The 18,202-nt window shown below is 36.6% G+C and overlaps 1 protein-coding gene across 13 annotated transcripts in view; it reads right to left on the bottom strand.

Annotated features, from left to right (window-relative positions):
- Window positions 1-4,380, bottom strand: part of LOC114467420 (membrane-associated guanylate kinase, WW and PDZ domain-containing protein 1-like) — a 126,178-nt gene extending 121,798 nt beyond the window's left edge. For all 13 annotated transcript variants that reach the window (XM_028453700.1, XM_028453705.1, XM_028453703.1 and 10 more), the window contains exon 1: window positions 3,700-4,380. In XM_028453700.1, the coding sequence (XP_028309501.1) occupies window positions 3,700-4,003 (304 nt within the window). In that variant the 5' untranslated portion in view covers window positions 4,004-4,380. The remainder of the gene's footprint in view (window positions 1-3,699) is intronic.
- Between the last annotated feature and the right edge of the window lie 13,822 nt (window positions 4,381-18,202).

The raw sequence follows: 18,202 nt of genomic DNA, 5'->3' as shown, positions 1-18,202 counted from the left end.
TTGGAGTCCAAAGTGCGTGGGCCATTTGTGAAATGACACAGAATGACCCCCAACCTTGTTTAAACTTTCACACACACCCCAAACTCAGAGGGACGGTCACAAAGAGCGTAATGTTCCACCTTCTCCACAGGAACGCTCTGAATTTTCTCTTTCTTCCTGCATTCCTCACAATGATGAACACACCTGTGGGCAGTGCACACGGCGACACTGTGATAGTGTTACAGTACGGAGGTAATGCGGCCTCGCGTAACCTAACCCACGGCTTTATTGAAGAGGGGAAAAAATGAGTTTGCGATACGATCCATCTCAGCAGCCTGTCACTGGACTGGGACAGCTTGGATCGCTCTCCTCCAGTTCTGCCCGACTGCCCAACAGACGGCACAATGGAGGGTTTGTGAGCTCCAGTGACACACAGGGAATATCCCTCCACTTTAATTAGAGACCAGGAAAATCTGTTGACTCAGTAGAGAAATAAAAGGCATGTTTACAATCAAAGTTTTGCAAGTTATACATGAGCAGAGGAGAAAGTAACGGATTACAAGTATTCACGTTGCTGTAATTGAGTTGCTTTTATGGGTACTTGTACTTATTAGAGTACGGTATATTTCTAAATCAGTTATTTTACTTTTACTTAGGTAATTTTTAAAAAAGAAGTAATTTGTTACTACATTTTTACACTGAACCGTTACTGAGTAAATTATTATCTTTTGTTTTAAAATGATCAACAGACATTGTGAAACTACAGAAAATGAAAGTAACTGGTGACTGGCGACATGCTTCCCTCAGTCCTCCAAAAGTAAACACACAAAATGACTCTAAAAGAACACAAAAGGATGGAAAAATATGCAAAAACAACAGCAGAAATAAAGCACAACAAGAGAAAGGTACACAAAACAGGAAAAATACACTAAAGGACAACAGAAATGCACACATTACTCCTAAAAACAAACAGGAAGACTTCAAAAATACACAAAAAAAAAAACAGAAACATGTACAAATGACATAAAAAAAAGGACAAAATAACTCCGGAAACCTAATATGTCAACAGAAATACCCAAAATGACCCAAAATGACACACAACACACAAAAGCACAAGAAAAATACACATAATGAGAGAAAAATATACATAGCAACAAAAAAATGACACTAAAAAATAAAATATACAAAAACCACAACAAAAACCCACAAAATCAGATACAAACATAAAAATTGCCAGACAACAACCAAATGTATCACATCATAGCTGACAAACCAGATTAAACTTAATGTACGGCGTCAAAACAGCATTGAATGCCTGTTATTTTCTCAGTTTTAGAGTTCATAAATGTAGCTATACTTAGAGCATGATCATTTTTTATTTTTTATTCATTTGTGTTATTTTATTTAGAAAATAATAATGATTATGTTATGCTTTGGTGGAAAATAAATGAAGTTCTAATTGTACAAGTTTTAATCTCTTCCTTTTTAAGTTTATACATGAGAGGTTTACTGTATGTAAGGGAACCATGGCAAGATTTATTACCAACAATAAACATTGGGTGTGAAAGTAACTAGTACTACTTTTTACTTGTACTTGAGTACTTTATGTACGACTTACTTGTACTTGAGTACAAATTCAATCAAGTAACAGTAGGATGAATCAGTACTCTTTACACATCTGGACATGAGTTAGAAATAATGTTTCTTTCACTGTCCAACAAAGGTGTGTTTAGCAAATACTGCAGGTTTGACAACGAATCGTTCTTATTGTTGCCACTAATGGACAAACATAACAAAGTGAAAGAAGCTACCATCACACTAAGCCAACATTATATAACAGAGGTAATGATTTCCCAGAGGAGGGGACTCTGCAAACTTCATCATACGCTGTGTACGTGTGAGTTAATGTGAACTAGTGTGGAAGGAGAAACACCTGAGATGAACTACACACATGTGGGCATTCACATTCAAATACAGCCCTCAGTTATTACCTTCAAAAAATAGAAAAATGAAACAAAGCACAGTTAGTTCACACATAGGACTGAACTCCTTTTGGCTGTGTTTAAGACAGATGCAGCTTTAGCCGACCGTGAGCTTTGGGTCAAGCTCATCCAACACATGTGCACTTCCAAAAATAACCCCCGTTTTGTTTCACAAAGTGGTTTCTCCCTCTGCACGCTCACTTTACAAAAACACAACATCAGCCTTGTTAAGAAGTAGGAGGATACCAGTCAATACCAAGGCTGTGTTCAAAATGTCCTACGTGCTACTCATGCTAACGTACTACTCACACTAGCGTACTACTCACACTAGGGTACTACTCACACTAGCGTACTACTCACACTAGTGTACTACTCACACTAGGGTACTACTCACACTAGCGTACTACTCACACTAATGTAATATTCACACTAGCGTACTACTCACACTAACGTACAACTCACGCTAATGTACGACTTACACTAGGGTACTACTCACACTAGCGTACTACTCACACTAGCGTACTACTCACGCTAATGTAATATTCACACTAGCTTACTACTCACGCTAATGCACGACTCACACTAGGGTACTACTCACACTAGCGTACTACTCACACTAGCGTACTACTCACACTAGCGTACTACTCACACTAATGTACAACTCACGCTAATGTACGACTTACACTAGGGTACTACTCGCACTAACGTACTACTCACGCTAACGTACTACTCACGCTACTCACACTAGCGTACTACTCACGCTAATGTAATATTCACACTAGCTTACCACTCACGCTAATGCACGACTCACACTAGGGTACTACTCACACTAGCGTACTACTCACACTAACGTACAACTCACGCTAATGTACGACTTACACTAGGGTACTACTCACACTAACGTACTACTCACGCTAACATACTACTCACGCTAACATACTACTCACACTAGCGTACTACTCACACTAACGTACAACTCACGCTAATCTACGACTTACACTAGGGTGCTACTCACACTAACGTACTACTCACGCTACTCATACTAGCGTACTACTCACACTAGCGTACTACTCACACTAGCGTACTACTCACACTAACGTACAACTCACGCTACTCACACTAGCGTACTACTCACACTAACGTACTACTCACGCTAACATACTACTCACACCAGCGTACTACTCACACTAACGTACAACTCACGCTACTCACACTGGCGTACTACTCACACTAACGTACTACTCACGCTAACGTACTACTCACGCTAACGTACTACTCACACTAGCGTACTACTCACACTAGCGTACTACTCATGCTAGCATACTACTCATGCTAACTCTGATGTCAAAATGAGTATGCAGTGCGTTCACATTAGATAGTATGGAAAGAATGAGTATGCGAAAAATACCCAGATGTATTGTACATCGTCACATTTTTTTAGTCATACTCAACCGCCCCATGATGCATTGCGAGTGTAACGTAAAATCGCCCTGAGACAAAAATATCACAAATTTAACAAATATTACTGTAAATCTGATCAAATGTAAAAATTAAAAAAAAAAAATCACGATTTATAAATGTGATTTGTTTCTAAAACTTGCGAAAAGGTGCTGTTTATTTTAGCATGCGCAACTTTCCAATCAGCACCCGGAACCTCGATATATCGCCCAGCTCTACAGACCTAGCTCATACTCTTCTACAAACACGTATTACCAACTTTTGTGTATATTTTTCCTACCTTGACGCACAGTTTTCAACCTGACGGGTCCTTTGCAGCACTCGATCACCATATAAATGTCATAAAGCGGTAATCCAGACACGGCCAGTCCCTGCACCTCCAGCAGCAGCTCTCCCTCGGACACAGTCCGGTCCTGGTCCTGGTCCACCACAGCATCCTCTCGGACTGGTCCTATGAAGGGGAACTCTCCGTTCTCCGCTCCGCCGCGCAGCTCCAAGTTCAGCTCCCCAAACGCGTCCCGGACCACGACGCACTCCTTGACTTTGGTGATCCAGTGGTTCTTCTTCTGGATGACTTTAGACATGTTGGATCAGGATCAGGATCATATCTAATCCCACTCAGTCAAAGCACACTGAGGAACTTCATGGTGTCTCAGTCCAACTACTTGGAGGACTTTAATCCTTCTCCTGAGCAGAAACATAATATTCCCAGATGGATCAGAGTCCGTCCCGTTGGTTCGTCTCTTGTTGTTGTTGTTGTTGTTTCCGCATCTTTAACAGCGCGCGCTCTGATTCCTCTCAATGGATCTAATCCGCGCTCGCGCTCCACATCCAAACACCTTTAAACTGGACTCTTTAACCTCCTACACTCACCTGTTTCCTCACTGCACAGGTTGATCTCATTCCTCCTCTTCCTCCTCACTGCGCCTTTAAACAGGTAACGTAACAAGTTCATCCAATTTGCGGTGCGCCCTGGATGTGGCGCATGCGCAGCCGCTGCTCCACCAGGTGCCAGAGGAAGGAACTCCACCCATCATCATCATCATCATCATCATCCTCCTCCTCTGTCACCCCACCCAGCCCAGTCCATCCACAGGATTACAGCGATCACTGGGTTAAATCCCCTGGATCTGCCTCCAGCCCAGTGTGTGGATGGATAAATAATGGAAACACTCAGCAGGAGGTGGATCAGTGTAGAAACAAGGCTGTGCTGAGGATTAGTCAGACCTCTACAGAGTAAACCCCATGTTAATACTGCTCAAGATATGCCTGCATGGTTGAAGAACAATACATATTTAGTTTAAAAAACAAAACAAAAAAAAGCCACACATATAGACACAATGACTCATTAATGTTCACTAGAGGTACAGAGTTCACAAGACAATATAACATACCTCTGAGGTGTTGAATGTAAAAATAGCCAACATATTTTGAATATTTAGCTCATGTTTCTTTCGTTTGAGACAAATTCATTCATTCAAATTTTTCATGAATTCCTGTTGCAAATTAAAAAAAAAAAATTAGTTAATGTTAAATATATGTCATCTATGAAACAGTGACTGAATTTTTACATTCTACACCCCATACATACATACATACATACATACATACATACATACCAGGGTCACAATCATGGTACAAGATGATATTTTTGGAAAGGGAAAAAATACCCCAAAATACAGTTAGGAAAATACTCTGGGTATAACCTTTTCAACTCATATAGGATTTATTAAAAAAAAATAACTTGAAAAAAAATTCCAAACTAGTAGTAATAATAAATAAGATACATTTTTATGACTCGAAGTGCAAAATGTGCCACTTAACAAATAAAATGCAAAAACAGAGACTGATAATTCATGCCAATATAAAATTAAAACCAAACCATGTCATCCTGACATTCTAAAAAAAAAATATATATATATATATATATATATATATATATATATATATATATATATATATATATATATATATATATATATATATATATATATATATTTATTTATTTATTTATTTTTTTTAAACAGCATATAATTGTTCATCTTAAGTATGTGAACATGTATAAATGAGTGCGTGTGTGGGTGCGTGTGTGCGTGTGTGTGTGCGTGTGTGTGCGTGTGTGTGTATACACTTTAGCTAACTAAGCTTTTATTGCACTGGGGTTCAGTTTCAGCTCCATATCCTGTCTGCACTCTATAGACTGTTGAATGTGTTCTGTAATATCTGACACTACAAAGGCGTCAGTAATTAATATAATAATACTATAATTAATAATACTTTAATTCATATGAAACCAGCATTTTATTCTTTTGTTTTCAGTCCTTTTGAATTAATACTTTAACTCTTGTAAAACCGTAATTAAATTGACTAAATTCACAATGATACCTTAAAACTTTTTTTTTAAGTGTAAGTTATAGGTTTTAAATGAAATGCTTGCTATAAAATCGTTTCGAAACCAAATTCTTAAAAGGAATTCAAAATGTAAAAAAGAGTCCTGGGAAAATGAAAACATGCCATTTATTTATTGATAATTAGATACTTTTTCTGCTCGGTGGTACCACTATACACACTTTTACTAAACTTGTATACATTTGTGATACTTTCTTTTTGTTAATACATGAAAGCGATGATGGTTCATTGTTTTATGAATCTGTGATAATCACATTTATTTATCCATCTGAATAATATCCACTGTTATCCACAAAGTTTAGTATTATTTGCGCCACAGTACATAGTCATTTGCAAGATGTAAATCCTTGTTTTAATCAGAAATAAAATGGGTTAAAAGTGACCAAAAATAGTGGAAAAGGTGGTGAAAAGTTGGTAATTAGAGTCCAAAAACAGACAGAAAAAGTGGTAAAAAGGGTTCAAAGTGTCAATATTTGCCTAAACGTGACAGAAAAAGGAACAATTAGTTCAAACTGGCAAAAAATGGGCATAACAAACCGTAAATGTGGTTAAATAGGCAAAAAATAAGCATGAAATGAGATGAAAAGAGGTTAGAAGTGACAATAATGAGTCAACATATGTGGGAAAAGTAGTGGAAAGGGTTTATAAGTGCCAAAAATGTTTTGAAAGTGCAAAAACATGGCAAGAAAAAGTAACGTTTGGTGTAGTTGCAGAAAAAGGGTAAAAATAAGCAAAAATTTACTCACATTGTTCAAAAAATACTCTTAGTTTCTTGAAGGCATCTAGCGACGCCCTCCCAGTGTCTGACCCCAAGGTTGAGAACCCCTGATCTAGAATACAGAGTTGATCCTTTGAAAGGTACAGTATCTATCTGTTGACACTAAGTGACATTTCCAGTTCACTTCTCCTCTTTCCTGCACTCTACACTGTCTGTGAGGGCATTGGCCTGGATAGCAGTGGATGAAAAGACAGATTTCCATTCCATTACATCTCAGCGATGAGAACTCAGCTGTTCCTCTGATTCTCATATGAAAAGAAGCTATAGTCTGAAACTAGCCCACATTTACCTCTGATCATCTTAATCAACCAATCCGTAACGTGCAGTAGATGCTGATGTATGTATCGTTTCTCTCCATGTGGATGCAGTGTGTGTGTGTGTGTGTGTGTGTGTGAGAGGCCATTCTGCATGTTGTGTGTCACATGACATTCTCAGCAGGGAGAAGTGGCTGCAGGCTGCTGAACATCACACACATGCACGGTGTGTTAATGGCGAGGTGCACAGTGCGCACAGTTTCCTACATGAAGACCCTCCATCAACTCCACAGCTACATCCAGTCCATACATCACAGGCTTCAGCTGGGAGGGCCACAGCGTCAATGAATAATGGATTGGACCCCTGTTGGCTTCAAAAGGCTAAGGTTCAATGCTTTTCTACGGCCTCTGGTTTTATGCATTGATGCTGATTTTTATTGGGACATAAATAATGGAGCTCACATTCTGGGAGAATACATCTCTATAGAAATAAGCATTAACAGTATGAGAGAAAGAGGACGTTCGATCAGAAAATAAAAATCAACCTACTACACTGGATCCATTGATGCTTGGGGAAAACATGCAAACTGCACAGAAAGAGCAGGACTTGACCACAGCCAAGTTTCCCAAGATGCATTTGGAACCTACAACAACAAAAACCTGAATCACACTGAGGTTAAATATCTCTGATGATTTTCCACCTTTGAAAGTTATGAAAACATTTTAAGTGAGAAAGTGACCCAGTAGAATATCAACATGTGGTCATTTGATCCACAAAACTCACTTATACCCGTTTAATGCCGAAATTTCGAACATTTTCAGAGACCATCCATTGTGCTACTGACTAAAACTTGAGCCCTATTTACGAAAGGGTTAAAAACAAAAAAAAACAAGGAAGACAAAAAGAGATGCTTTTGTTTTTAAAAGGAGATGTTTGACTTTTAGCTTGAAGACGACTTTATGATCCGCTTGCAATGCATCATGGGACGGTTGAGTATGACTGGTGTGCTCACTGTGCATACTTAAAAAATGTCCCCATATAGTATACTGTACATCCAGGTGTTTCTCGTGTACTCAATCTTTTAATACTATCTATTGTGAACACATTACATACTCGTTTTGACGTTAGACTGATATGAGTTGTATATTAGTATGACAATTCGAACATAGCATAAGTCGTGAAATATCCCATAAACCCCTCCCAACGATAGTTATGTTTGTCATCCAATATGGCCTAGAAAACAAAAAACACGTGACATCACAACAAATCCTGCATTTGAAAAAGTTTTGTTTTTTAAACTGCAAACTGACGCTAGTGTAAAATAAATAAAAGTGTCTATTTGTACGGTTGCCGTACGGACAACCCCAGGTGCTATTGGTACAGTTACCGAAGTACGAGTTCCTGTCTTAGGTTTAGGGTTAGGGTTAGGGTAAGGTTTAGTCTTAGTAACGTGAGCTAAACTGGTCAAATAGTGGCACTGAGTATGGATAGAATGTCGGTTTATTGATACGGCAACTGTACGGATAGCCATTGCCAAAATAAGTGTAAAATCATTTTTATCAACCACTTCAATTTGGATTGAAATCATTTCTGATTACAAAGAGTTTTAAACAAATCTCTTGATTCAAAGCTCTTCTGCTTGAGGCCATATTTGTTTTATCAGACATACATAGTCATAGAAAGTCATAGATCAATAAATCAAAGATAATTTGCTAAAAAAAAAAACAAAAACAGAAGTAAAAGGTTGAAATTGTATTAATTCACCAGCCATGGAGGACAGTGATTCTGAGTCTTGGCACATCTCACGCCACAAGACATTGAATTATGGCCGAATTTGGATCTAAATGAACATTTGCTATTGTTTTGCCGCAATTTTCAGTCCACGTGAATATCAGAAATGTGTTGGGAGGTCATTTTAGCAGAGTTTTTGGGGGCAAACACAAGAATTCCCGAGAAGAATAAAGTAAAAACACTTCTGTGCATCTGTCTGCAGGACTCCACATCCCACAATGCAATGAACAAATCTTTTCCAAAAATGTAAATAAACCGAGTGTGAGATTAAAACAACCAAGTTTCGAGCATCAATTTCAATCATTTTTCATCCTTTTTTGAACATTTTTTCTTTATGATTTATTAATCTATGAGCCTACATTATGTTTTATCTGCTAATAAAATGATCTGTGACTCAAACATACATCAGTGAGCAGTAACAGAGAGGGCTGACTTACATGGAGGGAATAATGAATGTTTTGTGTGTCGTGTAATAGAGACTGTGTTTACTGTTCTGACTGACAGTGAATGGGTCGATCCAAACCTCGGGAATGTCAAGGGTTTTCAGTCAATACGTAGTTAAATATTAACGTCTAGCATTGTATTGATCCATTGTGAACCTCTCGCAGTCAAACAAACACTGTATCAGAAAGTTTCTCTGGTGATGATGATGGCAAAGATCAAAGTATGCATTGTCCCACACCCAGTCTGCACTTTGTGGGCGGGGCTTGCTTTATCGATGAATTTCTTAACAAATATTTCTCTCCTCTAATTCAATTAATTGTCCATAAACTTTTTTCGTCTTTATAACTCATGTATTTAGCAAAAAGTCAGATTCCTTGTTTTCATATTCAAACACGTTATATACATGCATTTTTTTTTTTTTAAATGCAGTAAATTATAATCTTTGCCAAACTTTTCCAACATATTAATTAGTTTAATTGCATTACCAAGATAGAAAGAGATAAAACGTTTAGTTTCATTCTGCTTTTAGGATTACAGAAGAACAACAATACATGTACAGTATTAAACTACAAAATCATCTGAATGAAACCTAAACAAATAAGCAAACCAAGCATTTGCTTATTTGTTGATAATGCTAACCTAAATGTGGGATGATGTCACTCAGATAACACGAGGTGTGATTATGCAAACAACTGGGAAACAGTATTTATATCAATGTGTAAAAATAATAATGAAATTTAAATAAATAGAAAAAACTATAAAATGTAATACTATATACACTAAACCAGTGTTTCTCAAATGGGGGTACGCAAAGGCACTACAGCGGGTACTTGAAAGAGAGAGTGTAAAAATTAACAAATGAAAGCATTAATTATATGGGGTTTTATAATGTTTCTTTATCGTTAAAAATTATAATCATAATAATGTTGAAAATGATCCTGATTAGAACATGAACTGAAAAACAGGCAGGAGATCCCAGGAAATGATAAAACTATAGAAATAAATCTATTCAGGAGGCATTAATAACTGTTTCATTCCACTAATCTACAAAATTACATTCTTTACAATGTGTGTTATCATTCATCGTTCCATTATTATGCTCTATAGTTGGTTTTTCACACTATTCTGAGCAAAATGTTGTTGTCAAAGGGGGGGACAAAGGGTTCTTGGATTCAGAAATAAGAGAAAGGGGGAACTATAGCCAAAAAAGTTAGAGAACCACTGCACTAAACTATATACTGTACATAAGCCTCCGATATACCCTGTATATCTAGGCTATAGTGATGATTTATGATTCATTTCATGCCTTCGTGCTGCTGCTTTAGTTCTGTGTAGTATTTAGGTTTCTGGTTCATGTGTTTTGTTAACTGTTGTTTTTTGTGTTCCCAGGGTTTCCTGCTTGACTCGTCACTCCCACTGAGTGATAAAGCTCCCTCCTGTTTTGCACCCCGGTGTGCTTCGTTTCGTGATTAGCTCCATCACTATTTAGCAGAGTGTTCAATGGGTTTATGCAATAAACTTTTTTCTGTAATTTTGGTTCAAACAATGATGATTTCATTCACTTTATTACATTTATAGTCATTTATACAGTTTGGGACGTGAACTGAACATGTGCAGAACAACCCAGAGCCCCCACTCCTCCCCTCATGTCATTAACTGGCTTGTTTTTACTATTTCTAATGAGCATGCATTCTTCTTTTAGATAAACTCCTGCTGCGTTTAGAAGAACACACATATGTTCCCTGGTACAATGTTTGTGCATGAATATTTTATGATGAGTTTATGAATGTCAAAATAAAGTGTTTCCTTGCGAGTTGTGAATGGTAAAGTAAGTGTGCGTGTGTGCGTGTGTGCGTGTGTGTGTGCATGTGTGCATGTGTGCATGTGTGCGTGTGCGTGTGTGTGTGTGTGTGCGTGTGTGTGCTCTAGGGCTGTTAAAGATGACCAAGGAGGGTGTGTGGGGGCAGGGATGGATGTGAAAGGATGAAGCACTGAATGCAGATACATCCGACAGATTCAGAACGATGACAAAGTGACAAAGAATGATGCATGGCAAAGTGATAGTGAGCACAACCAACAGTCAAGCATTAGAGGAGCCATAGCATGAGGAGACTAGAAGATGTGACGTGAGCTTTAAAGCAGCGGATGTTTCACTCTGACCATCCAACATTCAACATCCCCCCCCCCCCACATTACATAAGACGCACGCTTGGCCGAGAGCGTAAAAAAACAAGGCCTGTCCCCATGCATTGAGCGTTATCCTTCACTGGCTCTTAAGCATTCAGCACAACAGGAGCAGACACTGAGCAATATTGAATTATTCAGGCACAGAGAACATCACAGAAGCAGAGCAAAGTGGCCAGAAAACCAACATAATACAATGTTGCATGATGGGAAAACGTATATAATTTAGTCACCTGGGCAACAAATAGCGATTAGTTCTTACTGCAGGTGCTGAGTTTGATCAATATTTGATCAAAGTTTAGATCTTTCATTTTCATTAACAGCTCCTGGTTTGGGGCGACATTTGTAAAGTTGCGCATGCTAAAATAAACATTTAACAAAACACCACATGTGAATTTGTTTCTTATTAGACCAGATTTACAGCAATGTTTGTGAAATCTGTGATTTTTTTTTCTTGTAAAACTTTGTGAATGTTTAATCTAAATGTTCAATCTAAATGCTAAATGTTTAATCTAAATGTTAAATCTAAATGCTAAATGTTCAATCTAAACCTAAATGTTAAATGTAAATCCAAACAATTACTTTGCATATTAGCTAAATATTTAGGTTCAGCTGTGACATTTAGATTTAACATTTAGATATTTAACATTTAGATATTTAACATTTAGATATTTAACATTTAGATATTTAACATTTAGATATTTAACATTTAGATTTAGCTTTAATATTTAACATTTAACATTTAGATTTGGATTTAGATATTTCACATTTAACATTTAGATTTAACATTTAGATTTAAAATTTAGCATTTAGATTTACTATTTCATATTTTTGAATTAGATATTTAACATTCAGCATTTAAATTTAGCTTTAATATTTAACATTTAGATTTAGATGTTTTACATTTACAAAAATTTAGAGAAAAAAAATATCACAAATTTCACAAATATTTCTGTATATCTGGACAAAAGTAACAAAAAAAAATTCACATAAGTTTCTTTAAACATAGATTGTTGCTAAATGTAGCAAAAAGTGGCTGTTTTTATTTTAGCATGCACAACTTTGCCCCTTTGTCCGCTCCGTGTGCTGCGTGCTGTAGTGGTCAGTGTCCTGTCCTTAGCCTTCAATCATCAACCCATCAAGTAGAAAAGAAAATGACAAGTATTATCTGCAAAGATGACGTTGTCACTGGTTGCAGCCCATCACAACAGTCTATGGGCCTGATTTGCTAATGGTTTGCATGAGTATTTTTTTACTCAGCAACACTAACACTGGTTGGCCATAATATCTGTTTGCTTTCCTGTGGCAGCAGGTTCCATCTGCAGTGGTATTCTATTCAGTATCTTTAGCTGCAGCTAATATGAGCCTAAATAGATCAAATGTTAAGCCCTTGAGCAAAATAAAAGTTGAAATTCAATATTGTGTTCCTTTACTCAGGAAAGACGTTAGGGCTACTGCAGGGAGAGGAGAAGCTACTGTGGGAAGATTAGATTTAAACTATGGTTACTCCCCGTTAAACTATTTATCTATTTGGGGAAAGAACAAACGTGTGTGTGTGTGTGTGTCGTGTGTGTTGAGGGAAACTTCTTTGACAGTAAACACAGCGAAATTCAAATATCAAAGCTTAATTTCCCTCCAGAAGGTTTTTAGTCTGACATTCAGCCATTTAGTATAAAACAAAGATATTTGTGTGAGTTTCAGGCTTTTCAAACACAGATGATCAGAGTCTGTGGCTCCAACAACTCTTAGCAACACATTCTAGGCTGGTGCCCTATTTTATCACCCACGGGATTCAAATCAGCTGCAGACCTCATGCTCACATCAAAGCCATCAGGCACCAGGATAAAAGGACTTCTCTTTCCGACTCTGATAAGTGTTTGTTCTCACAATAAGAAAGAGAAAGGTGGCTTTGTGTGCATAATTGTATTTACTGGTTAGCACTGAAAACAGGTGGTCGCTCTCTTGGAATACTTTTCCTGGTTAACTGGCCGACAGACAAGCATCAACTGTGGTTTATTGTCTGTAGAGCAGAGGTGGACAACTATCACAGCGGGGACCACAAAAATGGGTTTGTTTGATAGAAGGGCCACATCATTATGTCAGCATTTAAAATAATCTGAGCACTAACACAGGACATGCTTTTTTAGAGATTTTGTGTGCTTTTTGTGCATTTCAGCAGTTGTGTATTTGTCCTGTAAGATATGTTTTTAGAGTCATATTTATTGGTGTTGTCATTTTATTTTATTTTTGTTTTTTGAGTAATTTTTGTGTAATTCTGTTGTCGTTTTGCTTGTTTATTAGTACTGTGGGTTAGCAGAGTAATTTTTTCTGTTTTTGTTGTCTTTTTGTGTACTTTTTTGTCATTTTCTGTAATTTTGTAAAAATGTTTTGAGTCAGTCGTTTTTTATGTTATTTGGTGTGATTTTGTGTATTACTGCTGACAATTTGTTTATTTTTGTAGTAGTTTTGTGTGTTTTTGTAGTATTTTCTGTGTTTTTCTTGTCTTTTACTGTATGTTCCTGCATTTTTTTTAATATATATTCTTGCTTTTGTTTTGTGTATTTTCTGTCATTTTGTACATGAACTTAACACATAAAACCAGGCAAAGGGCTGCATGCAGACTTGGGTTTTTATGGAGTTTTATTACATTTTTGGATGACTTACTCTGTCCTCTGATCTACTGTAATTGTTACAACTTTCATTTCCTGTCAAACAATACACAAACAATAGACTGTAGTGTAGTATAGTTCAGGGGTTTCTCAACCTTGGGGTTGGGACCCCATTTGGAGTCGAGAGACACTGGGAGGGTGTCACCAAATGCCTTTGAGAAACTAAAAATATTTGTGTACAATTTAAATTTTTTCTGCAACTACACAAAATGTGCCATATTTTAACCTATTTTCATCACTTTTTCTTGCCATTATTTTGCTCCTTTTAATGCACTTTTAATTCATTAATCACACTTCTTCCACTCTTCATCAAAATTTAATGTATTTTCTGCACATTTCTTTTCACTTTCAAGACATTTTTGGCACTTAAAAACCCTTTCCACCACTTTTCCCACCTAATGTCGCATATGCTGACCCATTATTGTCACTTTTAACCTCTTTTCACCATATTTCATGTTTATTTTGGCCAATTTAACCACATTCACAATTTTTCATGTCCATTATTTGCCAGTTTAAACTAAATGGTCCAATATTGACACCTTGAACCCTTTTGTCCATTTTTGTCCACTCTAATTTGCAACTTTAACCCATTTCTGTAGTTTTTAAAATCCCATTTCACTGCCTTTTCCACCATTTTTGGTCATTAAGTTTTAACCCATTTTTATTTCTGGTTGAAACAATGATTTACATCTTTAAGATGACTAGATACTATGGCACAATTAATAATAAACTTCCTGGATATTATTCAAACAGATAAATAAATTAAATTAATGCAGGCTAACTCACCATTTATGGCACAAGGAATGATGCTTTATCTCACTAAGTTAGTCAGCACATGAAAATGTCACCTGCAGCTTCACTAATTCACTAAGCCAGTCACATGTGTGCAGAACAGAAAGAAGATTTCAAATGCATGCAAAAAATGAGTTATTAAGACAAACAATTTCCAAAACACACATATTGCATCATGGTGCATGTGCAGCATGGAGATGTTGGTCATTTGTGTTTTTTTAACAATTATGTATTGGCTCCATAAGAGAAAAACGGATGTTAAAAAATGCCATTTTTGCATTGACTCCAATTGTTTGCATGAGAGCAAAATTCAAAATGTAAAAAATATTCAGTTTTTGAGAAATTCTTCATCCAAATATGAATTTACATTATCGTTTATAGTCAAACATTTTGATACAATGTATTCTAAATTTATGACCAAATCAAATATCTGTTAGGATAATGAGGTTTTATAATCGATGCTGGTAAAGTACATTTATATCAATACACTTGTATTTAATCATGAGATAGATAAACTTGTTTAGGAACTTATTTATCACCAACACGACAAATTATTAAATACATGATGTTTGCCTTCAAGTGAAGTGTGATCTAAGAGTATGGAGGTAGATTTGTGTTCAATTCTTTTTTAATTGAAAAATAAAGACAGATCTACCTCCATATGAGAGCAGTTAGACTTTGGGACTTCTATGCTAGCGATTTAAGTAAAATGCTGCCGCCTACTGGTTCAGACCAACACTGCTGATGTATTAAAAAAAAAAAAAAAAAAAAAAGATTTCAGAGATTAAAAAAAAGATACAAATGTAATATTTTGTTCATAAAGTCCCTGAAAGTCCATATGGGGGAAATCTTGTTGTGATGTGTTATTGTGGAAAAAGATTTAAAAGACGTTTGTCCACCACACTTCATCTCAGTTTTCATATTGTTCTACCTCCTGTTGTGAGCCTCACATATTTTTACTCCACATATTGTCTCCAGATGGATATGCAGCTTCATATTTTGAAATACGGCTTTGGATTATTTGAAACTCACAAAAGATTAAGTTCGGAAACTGTGAGATTTCACCTCGTTTCAGCAGCTTTTTGGAGGTTTGATCTGAGAAAGCAGGTGTTTAGAAATGAGTCATTTAAACATTGTACACGCAGGTTTTCATTCTGCAAATTGACATTTCATGAGGACTTTTTGTGACTTTGGGGGGATTAAGCTTGTTTCCCCACTTGAGTTTAATCCAGGGCATTACTTCATGTTCTTTTATATTGGGGATCTCCATGATGTACCCCCTCAGGAGATCTGCCACTGCTACGTGTCCATGTGCTCCAAAGCATTGGATGGACTTACATCATCTTTGGACATTATTTGCTTCAGGTGTTTGTAGCAAGTAAAGTTCATTCCTGTCTTGTGGCGATTATTAAAATTTGTTCATATAGAGCTGGAGTTTTCTTTGACCATCCCAGAGAAGTTTAGGGCCAATTTTGATGGATAAAATCATTTTGGACAAATGGAGAATAGAGTCGAAATGTCGAGAAAAAAGATGAAATTTCAAGAATAGAGGGTTTTCACGCCACGCCATCAACCGCCTCATCAACCCGGAAGTCGCCATTTTGGAGATATGCAGCAGGTTTACAAACAGCACACACACAAGCAAATCCCAAATTTCGAGAGTTAATAGTGAAATATTGCTGTGTTTTTGGCTGTACCGGTCCGTTTCACTCGATTTGGCTTTAATAGCAAACCTTCTACTTATACTACAATTTTGTATTTTGAGTTTATTTTTGAAGATTTCCACTTTAATCTCAACATTTGGGCTTTGTTCCCGACATTTGATTTTCCCAAAATGATTTTCATCCTTCAAAATTGTCCCTAATCCTCTTCCGCATCTTTGAGACAAGGCACAAAGGTTAATAAATCATCCTTCTCTACATTTCCCATGTCCACCAGTGCAGTGCACTCCATTGCAGAGGTGGGAGGCCATGTGGTGGGTGACGCCAGGACTCTGTGGGAAATGTTCTCGTATGTTTGAAGACAAGAAGGTCAAAAGTCAGATGTCTGTAAACATGACCCCCCCCATCCAACACACACACACTGAAAAATACTAAAAATGATGGAAGAGGTTCCTGCAGCACATGTTGGATATTTGGGCGTTCATCCTTTTGTAACATCTTTAATATGAAACAGGTTTTTCTTTCTGCCTCGAGCCAGAAATGTAAAAACATGCATAAAACGTAGTCAAGAGCGAGTTGAATGATTATGAAAATATATTACATATACTGTACATGCAAAAATATTAATAATATTTTTTTTAAAAGGCCACACAGTGCTTTTTCAGGTGGTGACCCCATTTTTACATCACTAATTTCTGGCGACTCCAGAGACATTTTTCCTCTAGAATTAGTTTTTGATCATGTTTGTTTTACAGAGTAAAGCTAGGATTGTGCGCAGAGTGACAAAATGCGCTTGCTTAGATATTTTTATACTTCATTTTTTTTTTTAACTAAATCTATATTTGTGCAAATGAAAGTATAAAATACAACTGTTTGAGAATGTGTGTGGCATTTTAATTTGAAAAAGAACAATAATAAATAAAATGAATAATGACAATTTGAATCAGTAATTTTTTTCTATCAAATACTAGACATTTCAGGCGACCCCACATGGGATCACGACCCCAAGGTTGAAGAACATTGCTTGTTTGTTTTCAGAGGTTATCATTTGTGTTCTAAAAATCCATGAAAAGATTTAACTATTTAAAGAGTAAGTAAAGATCAGGTTTTGGCTGACGTGCCACAATGAGTACATTCATTTAAACAACTGATGCTGTGGAGTATGGTTTACTAAACTGTACAGTATTTCCATTAAACCGATTTGATCACTTGTTAAATTGACTTTTGTTTGCAGCTTTAATATTTGTGGTAAAATATGGTGTTATCAGAGCTGATAACCATAGAATTCCTCACATCTGAGCCAGTAACAGTGAAGGCACGACCCTCACATTGGGTGTGAATCAAGCGCTCGCTGTCCATTGTCCAAAACTGTTTAGTCCAAACGCTGCCCGAGAAAAGCACATCATACGCTGCCATCTATCACACCTAACATGCGCTCGCTCTCTCTCTCTCTCACGTAGAAATCAGGGATATAGACTCAAAGCAGAGGTGTAAAGATACTGATAAATGCTACTCAAGTAGAAGTACTGATTGAAATTGTACTCAAATATAAGTACAAGGAAGTCATTCATAAAATACTCAAGTACAAGTAAAAAATAGCACGATTAAATGGTACTCAAAGTAAACGGTCACACTTTAGTTTAGGGAACACTTATTAACCATTAATTAGTTGCTCAATAGCATTAGTAACATATTGGCTCTTAATTACTTATCAATAAGTACTTATTAATGCCTTCTATACACTTAATGGCAGTCTTGCAGTTCAAACAGGGTTAGGGTTAGGATTAGGGTTAACGCTAA

This window comes from Gouania willdenowi, chromosome 7 (assembly GCF_900634775.1).
Source record: "Gouania willdenowi chromosome 7, fGouWil2.1, whole genome shotgun sequence".
In the NCBI taxonomy this organism is placed as follows: domain Eukaryota; kingdom Metazoa; phylum Chordata; class Actinopteri; order Blenniiformes; family Gobiesocidae; genus Gouania; species Gouania willdenowi.
Note: the sequence above shows the minus strand (reverse complement) of the source record. Positions and strands in the feature narration are given on the sequence as shown.